General features: G+C 40.3%; 1 protein-coding gene across 2 annotated transcripts in view; it reads left to right on the forward strand.

Annotated features, from left to right (window-relative positions):
- Positions 1–14,830, forward strand: part of ZNF507 (zinc finger protein 507) — a 35,964-nt gene extending 21,134 nt beyond the window's left edge. Inside the window, exons 4-7 of one of the 2 annotated variants that reach the window (XM_006016602.3) lie at positions 1,298–1,412; positions 6,960–7,064; positions 10,345–10,479; positions 10,610–14,830. In XM_006016602.3, the coding sequence (XP_006016664.2) occupies positions 1,298–1,412; positions 6,960–7,064; positions 10,345–10,479; positions 10,610–10,976 (722 nt within the window). In that variant the 3' untranslated portion in view covers positions 10,977–14,830. The remainder of the gene's footprint in view (positions 1–1,297; positions 1,413–6,959; positions 7,065–10,344; positions 10,480–10,609) is intronic. The other variant, XM_025216670.1, reaches the window with a different exon arrangement.
- Positions 14,831–15,038: the final 208 nt, after the last annotated feature.

The following is a 15,038-nucleotide window of genomic DNA, read 5'->3' on the forward strand; positions in this document are numbered from 1 at the left end:
CCCTTCCGGCCTGCTGAAAGCGGCCGGGGCTCTGTGGCTGGCGACAACTGCCCAGAGCCCAGGCCAGCTGTGGCGTGCCAAGCAGAATGGCCTCACGTGCCATGCTCTGGCAAGTATGCCGGGGGTTGCTGACCCCTGCACTAGACCATAAACTAAATATGAGCAAACAGTGCTCTTATTGCAAAACAAGCCAATAGCATATGGAGTTGTATTAATAGGAGTGTCACTTTCAAATCAAAAGAAGAGATTTGGCAATGGTGACCTCAGCTGCATCCAGTTTTGGTCTGCACACTTCAAGAAGGATGTGTACAGTTTATAAAGAGTCTAGCACAGAGCAAGAATAATAAGGGGCCTGGGAGGCAAGACTTGTGAGGGAAGGTTGAAAGAACTAGAGTTATTTAGTGTGGAGATGAAAAGATGGGGTGCGGGGGCGGGATTTTAATCCCTGAAAGACAATTACAGTGGATGGAGATGGGTTTTTCTTTGTGGCCATCAGTGACACAGCATAGTGCACCATAGGTGTGTGAGCAATAGCCTCAAGCTTCAGCAGAGGAAATTTAGGTAGGAGATTAGGAGGAACTTTCTGACTATGACGGTGGTCAAACATTGGAACAAGTGACCTAGAGAAGTTGTGGATCTCCATCCTTCAAAGATTTCAAGAGCAGGTTGGACAGATGCTTGCCTGGGATGCTTTAGTCAGAGATGCTCCTGTCTTGAGCCGGGTGGGGGCAAGATGACCTTGTAGGGTCCCTTCCAGCCCTACTTTCCTATGATCCTATGTTACAGAGGAAAACAAAGCCCCATCCAAAGTCTGTTCCAATCTGACCCAGAGAAAAAATGATTTCCTGACCTCAGAAATGGTGATCGGTGTGTCCCTCAGGATTTCTTGTACCAAATGGAGCATCAGTGCAAATGAGTCAAAAACTCTCAGCCTTAATTGTGGCTCAAAGATGAAAATACCCCCATAAGCCAGTAGCATTCATGAGGAAGAAAAAATGTTTTCCTGGCCTCAACTTGTGACCAGCAAAGCCCTGAGCAATGGGATTACCAGATACTTTCTGCACTGTGGCATTACCTTTTTACCGTAACTTAAGGTTCACAGTTGCTTGATTCCACATCTCACATACAGATTGGTGCGTTATAACTCCTGTCCTGTCATACCATGCCTTCCGTAGACTCGTCCATTAACTTCAAAATGTCAGGTTTCATAATCCCATTCTGTGCTGAAACTATTATCCTAGAACTTCAAGTACAGGAGAATGTGTATTTCTGAAATTACAAAATGTATTCTATACAGGAAATAAATCTTCAGTCCAGAAACTCTACAGATGCGATGTATGTGATTACACAAGCACAACCTACGTTGGCGTACGAAATCACAGACGGATTCATAATTCTGATAAGCCATACAGGTAAGTGTCTTTGCTTAATGTTGACTATTTCTGGCTGCTTGAACCATTGTTCTTTTTAACTAAACGTACTAAACGTTGTACATTTTTAAGAGCATCATTGAAGAAAGAACTTAACACTAGCAACTTAATAGTTCTCCTATAAAGCAAAAGGAACCATACCTGCTGTGGTTTGTTCAAACCATAAAATCCAGAACCATCAGCTTTCCTTCTCTGCTTGTTTTGTGTTTGAAATGTCACTTTGGAGTTTGCCTGGAAATACTAATGCACAACAACAAAACTCTCACAAACAAAACAGCAATAATGTGTCTTTAGAACAGGGGTAGGCAAAATGGTGGATGTGGCTGGTGGCTGGACTCCATTTCCCAGCAGCCCCTGCCTATGTAGCTCATGGCTGGTCTCCATGGAGACCCCAGGAGCACGGGGCTGCAGAACCTGGGCTTTGCGCTGGACAGCAAGGCCCTGCGCTGTCACAGCCCATGCTGTCATGCCCCCACGCTCCTGGGGTCTCCAAGGAGACCAACAAGGCACCACCTGCAGGGCATGAGGCTAGGCGGGGGCTGTGCCGGGGCCAGGATCTTGTGGCAATGACAGCACAGGGCAGAGCTGCAGTCTGCTCCCTCCACACCCCTGCCTGCAGAACCTGCGTTCATCTCAGGGATGTGCAAGCAACAGATAATGGCATTGCCCTAGCCTCACCCTGTGTTGTCACTGCCGCAAGATCCCAGCTCTGCAGCAGCTCCCTGCCCAGCCGCATGCCCTGCTTGCGCAGCTCCTGGCCAGTCTCCATGGAGACCCAGGGCGTGCGGAGCATGACAGCACGGGCTGGGCTGGCAAGGTTCTACAGCCTAGGGCCATCCTGGCCCTGCGCTGTCACACTCCCGGGGTCTCCGTGGAGACCAGCCAGGAGCTGCACAGGCAGGGGCTGCTGGGAAATGGAGTTAATTGCAGACCCAGTGCAGCCCACTGGCAGAACGTTACCCATTTCTGCTTTTAAAGTTGAACAGAAACTTGGTTGTGGCAGGTAGGGATGTAAATATTTTTTAAATATTTGTTAAATCTCCTCTAATTATATTGTTTAAACGAGTAACCGATAACACAGCAGCTTGGAGACACAGCTGCTGCTGAGAGCCACTCCTGGTCCACCCTGTCCTTTGACTAGGGGGAGGAGGCATGCCCACCCAGACAACACAGACCACCTGAAGCCCCAGGCTGGGAGGGAGCACCTGTGAACGAGCAGCTAGTTGCTTAATTGATGAGTCCTTGGGCTGCTGGTTTTTTTCCTTTTAGGGTATGGGTATTAATCCCCCTCCACTCTCCCTCCCTTCTGCCTGCCTAGCTGTCTTCTGATTTCTGCTGGGGCACCACGCAGCTTCCCTTCTCCCCTCCCCTGCCAGACTGCGCCCACCCCAAGCTAACAAGTAACTGGTAAGATAAACAGATATCACCGAGCTTATCAATTAAACCCTTTCACATCCCTAGCGGCAGGAGTAAATAATGAAAAGGGAAGGAAGGGGAAGGAAAATGGATAAATAGGAATAGGTTAAAAATACAGTCCTTGTGATAAAATTTATAATGTGATAGAAAATCAGCTTTAGATAGAACAAACTTATAAGGACACCTTTGACCTATGTAAATATTTCTGGAGAAACTTCAATCCCAGATGTACAGTGATTTAGGTTTGCTAAATTATTCCCACATATTTACCTAGAGGCAGCATAAATTAAATAGTACTTTGTATACATTCAGAGTTTACTCAGAAGGTCTTTACAGATTCACTATAAGCCACTACCTTCCTCACTCTTTTTTCCTCCATCCTGCCAAGTTTTAAGCTGCCAACTGTCCTATTTTAGAATCCATAAAAGCCTCTATTCTGAGCAGACTATCTAATTATCCTGTGCCTTTAGTCTTACTGCTGACAAACTGGTTCGCTCTTTTGGTATTTAAGATAACTAAGCAAATGAAGATTGTTGCAGATTTCTTATATTTTGGGGAAGCATCGTCTCTTAAAGGGTAGCGGCAAGAAATAAATTGTATTTGCTTCTCGAGCTGTGAAAGATGCAAAGACCACAACATTTTTTAAAAGTTACATGTTGTATATAATTCAGGAAATAGGTTCCTTGGTCTTGTAGAATTTAGAAGAGCAGTTCATTCTCTTCCCTGTGTTTTTGTTGTACAGGATGCCTCTTTTTGTCCTTGTCATAATGCTTATTAATATTTGAAGAACTAAAAGAAAAATCATGTAAACATGCAGGTAGATCATAGTTTGAGTTCCTATCCCAAGATAAGTAGTTTATACATATATAGGAATCACACTGGCTGTTTTTCTTGGATATCTTTGCAACTTCCATGGAGGTGATATATTAATGACTTGCAGTTTCCTGTAATTACAAGTAATCAGTAATAGGTATTTTAATTATAAAGCCTTTTTGTTTTGGTTTTTTACCTTCCATCATAAACATTCTGTACATTTCTGGTATTTGATCTGTCATACCTGACTTTTCAATTTATTTGAAAGAAATAACTGAATTCTTGAAAAATATACCCATATAACATTTTAGTTGTTTAAAGCATTCCAAACTGAAGCAATTCATCTGCTCTGCCTAGAAAGATTTGTAATCCTTGCCTGTCATATATTTGTATTTAAGCGCCACAAATTGCTTTGTGTAGAATGCATAGATTTAGGACAGGAGTGGGCAGTTATTTTGACTGGAGGGCTACATACCGAGTTTTGGTGAGCTGTTGAGGCCACACATATGAAATCTTTTACAGGGTATCATTTTAACAAATTATAGGTAAAAAAATCATACGCTAAAAATCAAACATCTGCTATATCATATCTTAATTTTATAACGAAAAATAATTTTGTCCTGCTTCAGGTTTTTTGAATAGTATATATAGAAGCAATTATATAATAGCTCAAAATAGTGTTACTCTTGTATATTGTGAGGGGTGGGTGTGTATTTGGGGGGGCGGCACATGTGCTAGGTCCTGGGAACTGGCCGGGAGGGGGTGGGGGGCCGAGCAGGGAATGCATGCAGAAGAGCTGGTACAGTCTGCTGCCCAACCCCATCCCTCCACGGCTGCTCCCGCAGTGCTGGATCAGCCCACGCCCACCCTGTGCCCTCCAGACAACACCGCCCTGGCCCTGGCCGGTGCACACAGCTTCTTGGCAGGGTTGCTGCTAAGCTTCCCCTGCCTCCAGCAGCTACTCCTCCTCTTCCTGCCCCAGCTGGGCTGTTCTGGGCAACAGGTAACGTAAGGAAGCTGTGGGGATGTATGCCAGGCATCACATGCCAAGTCAGGCAGTTGGGAAGCTGTAGCCGGGCGGCTTCTGCCCCCACATGTGGGGCTCCAGCTCCCAGCCGCCTTCCACCCATTTGGCTGCCTTTAAGTGACTACTTATTGTGAGCAAAGTGGATGAAAGGCAGCAAGGAGCTGGACCTAGAGCCCTGCACACTGGGGCAGGAGCCACCTGGCTGCAGGTTCTCCACTGCCTGACTGGGCATCTGCTGGCCAGCACATGTCCCCACGACTTCCCTGCACTGCCTGCTGCCCAGAATGGGGAAGGAGGAGGAGGAGCTGCTGGGAGCAGGGGAGCTAAGCAGTAGGACTGTGTGAAGCTTAGGTCCCTGATTCGATTCAGTGGAGATTTGGCCCGATTTAGTAGCCGAATCTCTGAATCCAAATTGAATCAGGAGACGCTGTAATCCAGGGGCAGGCAATTATTTTGGGCAGAGGGCCGCTTACCCAGTTTTGGCAGGCTGTCAAGAGCCGCATGGGTAGCCCCGTCCCTTGACAGGTGCCCCACGCCTTGACAGGTGCCCCACCCCTTGACAGGTGCCCTGCCCCCTGGTCACCATCTTGGGACCAACGTCCCAATGTCTTAAGAACAATGTCCCAGGGCCAGCATCGGTGGGGCCCAGAACAGGGCACAGGCCGGCAGGGGTCTGTGGAGCCGGGCTGGGTTGCACCAGCAGGGAGGGGGGAGCTGGCCCAGCTCCATAGAGCCCCTGCCAGCTGGGACCCCATGCTCCTGCCATGGGGCAGGCGAGGGGCCACTTTTCCCCGCGCTCAGCACTAGTTGTAACTCGCCCCACTGCCAGTGGGTTACAAGCTGGTGCTGAGCAGGGGGGAAGAAAGCAGCCCCTCCCCGCCCCATGCCCAGCGCCCCACACTGCATCCACTTGCAGCCTGCCTGGGGCTGCCTGTGCCTGCTCCGGACAGCCTCACGTGGGCTGTGAGTGCCTGCAGTGCAGGGCGCCAGGCATGGGGCAGGCGAGGGGCCGCTTTTCTCCACACAGGGAAGGAGCCCAGGGAAAAGTTGAGCACGGGGCAGAAGTGGCCCCTCCTCCACCCCATGCCCGGTGCCCCATGCTGCAGGCACTTGCAGCCCCACGTGGGTTGCAAGCAGCTGTAGCGCAGGGTGTGGCTGGGGAGGGGTCGCTTCTCTGCCCTGCCCTGCACTCCTTCCTTGCCCAGGTCTCCCCCCCCACACACTTACCTGAGCTTTCCGTGCCGGGGCAGCCACGTGCTCCCAGCCCAGAAACCCCTGCTGGGGCTTCCAGCTGGGGGGCAGGGCCAGGTGGGCCCTGCTGTTTTTGGAGCCTGCCGGGCTTCCCCTGGGTCCTACTGCCCTTGGTTCCTGTCATTTTTGACAGGAACCAAGGGCAGAGAAATATTGATTTTCTACATTTTTTTAGGGGCCCCACGGGCTGGATAGAATGGCCTCCAGCCTGCAGGCCTTATTTTGCCCACCCCTGCTTTAATCTCTCCGAATTGAATCAGAACACTCCAAATCAATTCAGAGAGATTTGGAAAAATTTGGCCATTCGGATGTAGACAGAGCTTTAAATGTTTTTTCTACATACTTCAAGGTACCAAGTGGCTGGTGAATGCTGTGATGGTGGGGCAGGTAGAGCATCCCACAGGAGCACAGGGGGCTCCCCAACATGCTCGGCAGCAGACCTGGAAGTAGACCTGAAACACTTCTGGTCCACTTCTGGGTCCACCAGGGAGCATGCGGAGGAGCCCCCCTACACCACCTCAGCTTGGTGACTGGTGCCTCCTGGGTCTGGTGGGGCACCTGGGGTCCCCCCCATGGCTGATCACTGAGCCAGCGGAGTGCGGGGGCCCCCCAGCATGTACCCCAGTGAATCTGGAAATGGACGGGGGGTTCAGTTTACATAATGAAGTATAAACTTTTATGGCCATATTTTACCTTTGTCTTGCTTAGCCAGGCATTTACATACCATGGCCATCACTAGGGTATGCATTCCCCTTTTACAGTGAAATTTTGACTTAAGTGAAATTTCACAGGATGAAAATAAGGACCACATTTGAACCTAGAAAATGTTACTTTTACGCTTTTTATGATTTTGAAAATCCATGTAGTTTCTTAAAAGGGAAATTAATACAGAAGTTTATAAATATGTTATTTGCTTTAATCATAGGCTTTCAAAAACACCTCTTTGGCTGTATCTTAGACTTTTATTTGTGATAATTTAATATCAGGTTGTTGGGTTCATTTGTTTTTTGTTGTTTCTTCAGATGTCGAGTATGTGACTTCGCCACAACAAATATGAATAGTTTGAAGTGTCACATGAGGCGCCACCCTCACGAGCATCAGGCAGTGCAGTTAATGGAACAGTATAAGTATGTGGAAGTTAAAACTTAAAAAGGGTTTGTTACCTTCTGAAATAAAGGAGGATCTGATATCATTGCTTCCTCTGAAGCTTAAGTCAAAAATAGGTTGGGTAGTCATATTTTTTTCCTCAGATTTGTTCTCTGTTCCCAGTTGATTAATGTTTGTATGAAATACAAAAGTCAGTAATGCCAACTTTGTATCCTTGCTGTCCCACTTTGAGAACCTGAACAGTGGTTCATGTTTTGGATGTTTGATAAATAAATTCTAATGCTAATCTGTTCATATCTGCTACACGCTTAAAACTTTACTATAAAACATTTAATATGTTAATTTAACTGTCTAAGTCTAGTGCTAGATTTCAACAAAAATAAAAACTTAAAAGAGGAAGCAAGAACAAAAACTGAACTCCTTCTGCAACATAGTTCAGCAAGCAACTGGAATAATACAGATAAAACATAGAATTTTCCTTTCTTCCCATCCAGCTTAGAAACAAACCTCTCCCACTGCATCCCTTCCCAGCGTACTTTCAGCAGCACTAGGTATCAATTGTATCAATAATAGAATATCAGATGCCCTACACAGTCACTTTATACACACCACAGCAAAGTGTTCTGCAGTGTCACCTACATTACTGCAGACTTCTGCACCTTGGCCTCTGTGTCCCAGAGGAACTACTCTGTTAAAGTCTGCAAGACAATTGTTTCTTCAGAAGGTCAGTTTAAAACATCTAGAACAGTGAAGTTTAATAATTCCACACAGTTTAGCCTGTAGGGCAAATTAACCTGAATTCTGTATGATAATTTCAGGATCTGCAATCCAGGTACTAAACATAATGAAAACAGGATACCACTTCTGTTGGCTGTCTTACATATAACAGCAAGCTGAATTCAAACTGCAAAAATAAATGTTAAGTGTTATTCTCCTACCTTCATTGTCTTTTAACTTACAGGTTTAATGAAAGTACATTGTAAAAGTACATTCTGAACTGTAATATCAGCAAACTGCTTTCCCTTGATTTTCTATTCCCATGTTTTCCCTGGAATCATTGTACATTGTATCCTGGATGATGAGCAATCTATGGCTCCCTCTGCTTTGATTGGAAATGGATAGACAGTTGAAAGCAGCTAGTGGTATTTAAAGCTTATGGTGTTATATAACTCACAAGTAAAATTGGAGTGCTCAGTAAATAAATCAGAGGTCCTTTTAACGAGGACACAGTAAACATCAAATTATTTCATATACTTGCTAGCTTTCCATCTGCTCACTAAATAAGGTGAGGAGGTATTTCAGAAAAGAAATAGGCAATCATTTAATTAAGAGTATAGTAATACATGTGCATGTGAGGGTAGAATTACAGTGGTTTAGGCAACCTTTTCCTTTTGGTATCTCCTGACTCAACATTTCACTTTGCACATTCTTTTTTTTACCTTTGTTTTCCTGATTAAGAGGCCATTTGGGATTTTAAAGCTGTGCTTTGGGTTAGCATTTATTAAATTGGCTTGATGATAATGTAGCGGTCTCATTAGGTTAGTAAAGTTTTCAATCAGACTGAGACTTCCATTGGTTCTAATTTGAGAGAGTACACTTTTTAAAAAAAAAAAAAGATTTTCAATTAAAAATAGGACAAGTAGAATAGAATACTTGATGATGGTTACCGGAGACCTTGAACTAAAAAGAGTCTCCAGGCTAACAGGATTACCTTATTACACCTGCATGTGTAGAGTATAAAGCATCTCTTCTTAAAGCATTGCAAAATCTGTTGTGTACAGTGGAAGAGAATATAAAGTTTTCTTTACTCATTTAAGTGCAAGATCATGATTCTCCATTTGGACCTAAAGTCAGTGACAAAACTTGCTGAATTAGCAGTGTGCAGTATCAGCATCATATAGGACTTCTGTTGTGTTTTCATCTATCGTATTCCTAGCAAATAGTTTTTGTTCTGAAAACTACAACTCTTTAAGCCTTGTGGCAGCTCTTTTAACAAATCCATCATAATGTTACATGGCAAGACATTACACTATTTGGACAGGAAAGTATGGCTCTTGTTGAATGATGACGGGTATAACCTGAAGTAGATGGTAGCAGAACCAAAACTGTGATTGCTCGGTGTGGGAATTCTGACAGAATGTAAACTTACCCATTATTATGATAACAATTCAATTCAGCATGCTGCCGGATAACTCAAGGCTTGACCTACCCTATAACCCCCATGCCTCACAACTCCCCAGCAATATGTGCCACAATCTTTTATCTCTTGCAGAGGCAACAGTTGATAAATTTACATCCTTAAAACTATTTTAACTACAAAACTTATATAAAAAAAGTCCAAGAATGTTTCATTGGGATTAAGCCAATATGTTTTATAGAAATATATTGGTTTCTATGTACATTTTTCAAAAAAGGTATTAAGTTTGATGAAATGAGATATTTTTTCAAGATGTTTTGAACAATCCAATTGGTTTTTATAGCAGGAACTTCTGAACTTGTAACTAGTTTGCAGAGGAAGGGTTGATCAGTAAGGAAGTTGAGTGAAAGAAATACCAACAAGTTGCCTTTTCTTAAAAATTCTGTTCTTCCTTAACTTGCCAACATTTTTCTTTTACTTCACTTTCTTTTTCTTGTAAGATGTAACTATGGATGCATATAGTATGGTCTGTAATCAGTTAACTATTAGGAACACAAATTAAACTTCACAGGGAAATAAATTATTGTACATGCAAAGTAGCAAACTTGCAAAACTTGTTCTTTCAAACTGTTTGTTTTGTGATTTCCTAAAAATATCCCAGAACTGATGAACAAGTATTTCATAACACGTCTTGCAGTGTATTTTGCATATAAAATAGAAGTTGAACAGTATGTTCCTACATACTGAAGGAGAAGTATGTTCCTACAGTGATCTGAGAATGCATTTTATGTCTTTAAATAACTTTTTCAAAGTAGCCAAACTGATTATGGGCTTTTTTTTTTTAGCTGTTATTAATGTAGTTTTGTTTAAAAGTTCCTCAGAGGCGATGATGTTCCATGCACAGTTTCATTCTTCAGCAACATTATATGGCCAAGTTATAAAAATGCAAATTATTGTGCATTATAATGGCCTGAAATTATTGTGTTGTTATTTTCCCCCAAATGAAACAGAAAGGAATTTTTCTGATATCGGTTTTGAGGGAGCAAAGGAATTATTGCACAGATGCATTATTTTGTTTTGGATTATCTTAGAAATTCACATAAAATATTTAAATTGTTGGATTTCACTTCTAAATGCCTTCTTTTTTACCTTATTTTTTTCAGGTGTTCTCTTTGTGGATATGTGTGTAGTCATCCTCCTTCCCTGAAGTCCCATATGTGGAAACATGCGAGTGACCAAAATTACAATTATGAACAAGTGAACAAAGCTATTAATGATGCCATTTCACAAAGTGGCAGGTAATATAGCTCCATACAAACTACAGTATTCAATCTAGAATGTTCGTAGCTTCCATCATTGACCCCAAATAAATTCCAGTCTGGAAACTAAAAGGAAAAATATTTAATTGTTGTGTTTTTCTTGTTTTAGATTTCAAGGGCAACTATCAGGAAAACCTTTATTGGAAGGCACTGAGGAAAATGCAGTACCTATTCTGGGGAGTTCAGACAACCTGATGGCATTTTCAGAGACCATTCACCAGACTACTAATGAAATTGCAGGTTCTGATGAAAATCAAAAACCCAACCCAACAATGAATACCTCATGCAACTTAGAAAAGAACTCCAGTGTGTCCCATCTTGGTACAGAATACTGTGTTCTACTCTTCTGCTGTTGTATTTGTGGGTTTGAATCTACCAACAAAGAAAATCTGTTGGATCATATGAAAGAACATGAAGGTGAAATAATAAACATAATTTTAAATAAAGACCACAACACAACTCGGATCACAAACTAGATGAAGCTCTCACCTAGAAAAGAGAAGGACTTTCTAAAGTGTTTTTTGCCCTATCTTTGTTAACATTGCCTGCGATAATTGCTAAAGAGAAGTAAAATTTACTGATTTCTCAAGTTGAATGGTTGATACAGTAAGAGAACATAGTTTATCTGGGAACTCATGATTTAACTAAAAAGATTAAATACCCTATTTTAAGGAAACCATGGAAATGATCCACTTAATCACTTCTTCCCTGTGGTGCCAAGAGTGTGGATTTCTCAATGCCTGGTGCTAGTCCATTGTGCATCAAACTAGGAGCTAAACAAGGTATTGGCTCAATTCAAAAGGCTTTTTTGCTCTGCAAGCATTAACAAGGTGTCAAACTTCTTTCAGGCAGAGTTTTTCTTTCTTTCCTGTAGTTGACAGTAGGCCAGATAGAGTTTTATATAGTAGTGTTCTCCTGAAGTTTCTTGCTCAACTCTGACAGGTAAATAAGTGTATAGGGGAAGTTTCTCTTGATCAGTTTTTTTTACGACTACTCTCCCCAACTCAACTCTCTTTTTTTTAAATAAACACTGCTGGATGTTTATTTCACTCTCTGTGACTAATAAAGGTGCTGATTCAAAGTAGCAGAAACAGAGCAGCCTGAAAGCAGTAGGCATCTTTGCTACTTATTTGATGGTCCAGTTCATAATTCAGTATCTAATGTCTTTTGTTAGATGCATTGAGATAATATGTAAACATGATCCATTGTTCTTTAATAGCTTTCTTTAAATATTCAGTAAGACTTCTAAAAGTAAGTAGATCATGATATGTAAGTTGCTGCTTAACTAGTAGTTCGTTTTCAGCCTGTAATGAGCACAACCACCTTCTTTGGATGGGAACAGGTAATCAGTGAAAATGGAACTGATAAACAGCCACATTTTTAAAGTTGTATAGATACCTAAAGATGTGTGCAAGCGTATAGTAGGACTGTCCAAAGTGCCTACATGCTTTTTAAAATACCATTAGGAGCTATCTTTAGGTCCCTACGTAACAGTAAAAATCTGGCCTTACGATTTTGCTTGTAGAAATAATTCACTCAGAGTTGAGGTAATCTTTTCAAAATGTATTAAATACAAAAATTATATGGAAAATATCTTTAAGTAGAATTGATCTAATTTGGGGAAATTGCTTCTCCCACTATACTAAAATAAAAATATGGTGGTTCTTAAATTTTACTGATGCACGTGATATGGATTTACAAAGGGAAGCTGTTTACTATATTTTTTTAAATCCTTAGAAATCCCTCTCTTTTTAAAAACCCTTTTACTTCTAAAATTATAATTGTCATCTTTTCATGTAGTGTCAGTAACCTGCATCAGTTTGTCTTTCAATTTGGAGCTACAGGATGTAGGAAAATTGCTTGGCAGCTCCGTCAAGATTATTTATGAAGCTGGCCACTAAAATGGTTTTAAATATAGATCTATTCCCAAAAGGAATTGCAACGTATTCTTAAAAACCTTTTAGCAAGCTCTTGAAATAGTTTGGTTTGGAACACTGCATTCTCATTTTAAGGGTAGCTTCAAAACAGCATTTGCATTGAAGCACATCCCATTTCTTCAATGTGAATGCAGTTACCCATGTTTTAATTGCTCATTGTTTAAAAAAGGTTTATACATTATTTTTTAAAAAGTTAATCAGAAAATAGTTTCTTTTTATATTTATTACCTATTTCTACATCATTTCTGAAAAAAAGTGTTGCACATGCAGTATATAGCCTTTGTGGTGCTATTTTTCTAACTTCCATTATGGACTGTGAAGTTGGTCAAACAAAAATATTAGTAGGGTTTTTTAATATTTTCTTAATACTTTTAAGGAGCAGCCTTGGTGAAAAGGCAGGATAAAATAATACTTCAAAAATAAGGTTTCAAGTATACTGGTGATCTTTAAAAATGGGTTTAAGTTTCTTGAACTTTGTCTATCTTTTTTAAATATCCCTAGAATTTGGTTATATATTAGATTACAAAAGAACAAAAGTTTCTTTAAAAACTGGTAAAGTTGTAATGTCATAAAGCCCATTACATTGTAGGTTTGATCTATCCAACAACTAAACACAATATATTTGTATCTTTTAAAATAAAAATGTAAAACAATTTATATTCTTTACATTTTTCAATCAAAAGGATATGTTGATATTCATACAAGTCTAATTTTGACATTTTAAAGACGTGATTTATTATTATAATGAACAATTTCAATCCGAGGTAGAAAACATTTAATTTGGGTACTGGCATTACCCTAAGCCACTAGGGTTGTGCAATATTTGAGTATACTTAAGCCTCGTAATTTCTGGTTTTGTGTGTTCAACATCTAAGCTCCTTTTAGGGATCCAGTTTATTAGTCATTTGAAAAGCTGGTAAATTTAAAACTACCAAAGAATCCATAGTAATACGAATTTTAAATTACCATTTTAGACTCATGGAAGCTACAGTCAAATTAATTTTTCTGTAAGGGATCATGTATTTTAAGTTGTTACAGTAATGGAAATAAGTGAAGAACTTTTGAGACATCAACTGAAAGATGGCAGTGAGCCCAGAATAACAAAGCCAGTAAACTTTTTTTTTAATCTAAATTAGTATTTTCTGTGTATGTGTGTGCACACCATGTTAAAATACAATGCATCAAACCCATCATTGTTAACGGGACTACTGCCCATGGTACATCTATTTTCAGCACGTTCTTCAACACTTTGTTATCAGTACCTTTAGTTAACCTTATGTTCTATAGCAGTAGAATGTGGAGCCACCTAAAAACTGACAAAGGGAAATACTACAGATGCCAAGAAATAATTATTTCTAGTCTACAGAAAATAAACAATCTTCATAGGGAGAAATTTCTTATTCATTGCCCTATGCTGCTGTCAAGTCACATTCAAAATTCCCATTGACTTTAATGGAAGTTCTGTATGTGAAGTGATTTTAGGATCAGTTCCTGAAAGCCAGATTTTTAATCAAGATATCTTCTTTGGGAATTGTGTGGTTTGTTTGGTTGCATGTTTTATAGTTTGTCAGGGAAGGGGGAAAAGTTAAAGCACTTTTTATGGTTATGGCATTTCAGTCTCCCCATTCTTTTAGGATTTAAAAATATTTTAGGATCTGCTGTCACAAGACTCCAGCAGACATTCAAATCTGCAGTGCTACATGCTTGATTTTCATTCAGCTCTGCTCTAAGCAGGTTTTATTCAATGATATGGACTATAACTTTCAGCTATGGTTCTAGATGCCTACAATTCTACTAGAAAGAAAACTTTTCTTCATATATGTCAGTAATGGTGAAATAGCTGGGGATATATAATGTTTCCGCTTTAACCTGGCTCAGAAGAAGAGTGGAATTCAGATGGAGTTATTGTATTCTCCTTTTTCAGAAGCACTTATTTAATCATTAAAATAAATTATACAGTGGGTGCTCAAAGTAATATTGAATAAGATATATTTAATAGAAATTTACATTTGTGTTATTCATGGACGGGATACATGTATTTTTTTAAGAAAAGGTATTATAACACTATGGCACTGCTTTTATAGCCAAAGTATAAAAACTTTTAGAAAACTGACATGTAAAAACTGCAGTTAATTCTGACACTGTATCTTATTAAAATAGGAAGACTTGCATTTTATAAAATTATCCAGCACATTAAGCTGCATGCCTTAAGCTCTCTAGGATTGTGTTCCTGATAGAACAGATTATCTGTTTGGAACTATGAAGCAAAGTCTGTAGTACTACTTTAACTACCTTCTGAAATACTGTACAATTTTAGAATAATTTATTTTGCTTTACAGGAGTTTGTCATGTATTGACTTTAATATTGTATTTTGGTAATAAACTTTTTTTGTTAAACACTTTACTTTTCTGCTTTATTTATGCAGAATTAAACTTAGGAATGTTATGAAGGGGAAGTAAATTTGTAGCCAGTAGTTATGATGCAAAAAAATAGATGCTTAAATCAAAATTCAAATTACTAAAATGTTGTTCAGAAATTTTTTTTCTACAGTTTCACACTTATTTCAAAGAATTTCAAGAATATTAATAAAATAATAGTAC

Source organism: Alligator sinensis, unplaced genomic scaffold (assembly GCF_000455745.1).
Source record: "Alligator sinensis unplaced genomic scaffold, ASM45574v1 scaffold170_1, whole genome shotgun sequence".
In the NCBI taxonomy this organism is placed as follows: domain Eukaryota; kingdom Metazoa; phylum Chordata; order Crocodylia; family Alligatoridae; genus Alligator; species Alligator sinensis.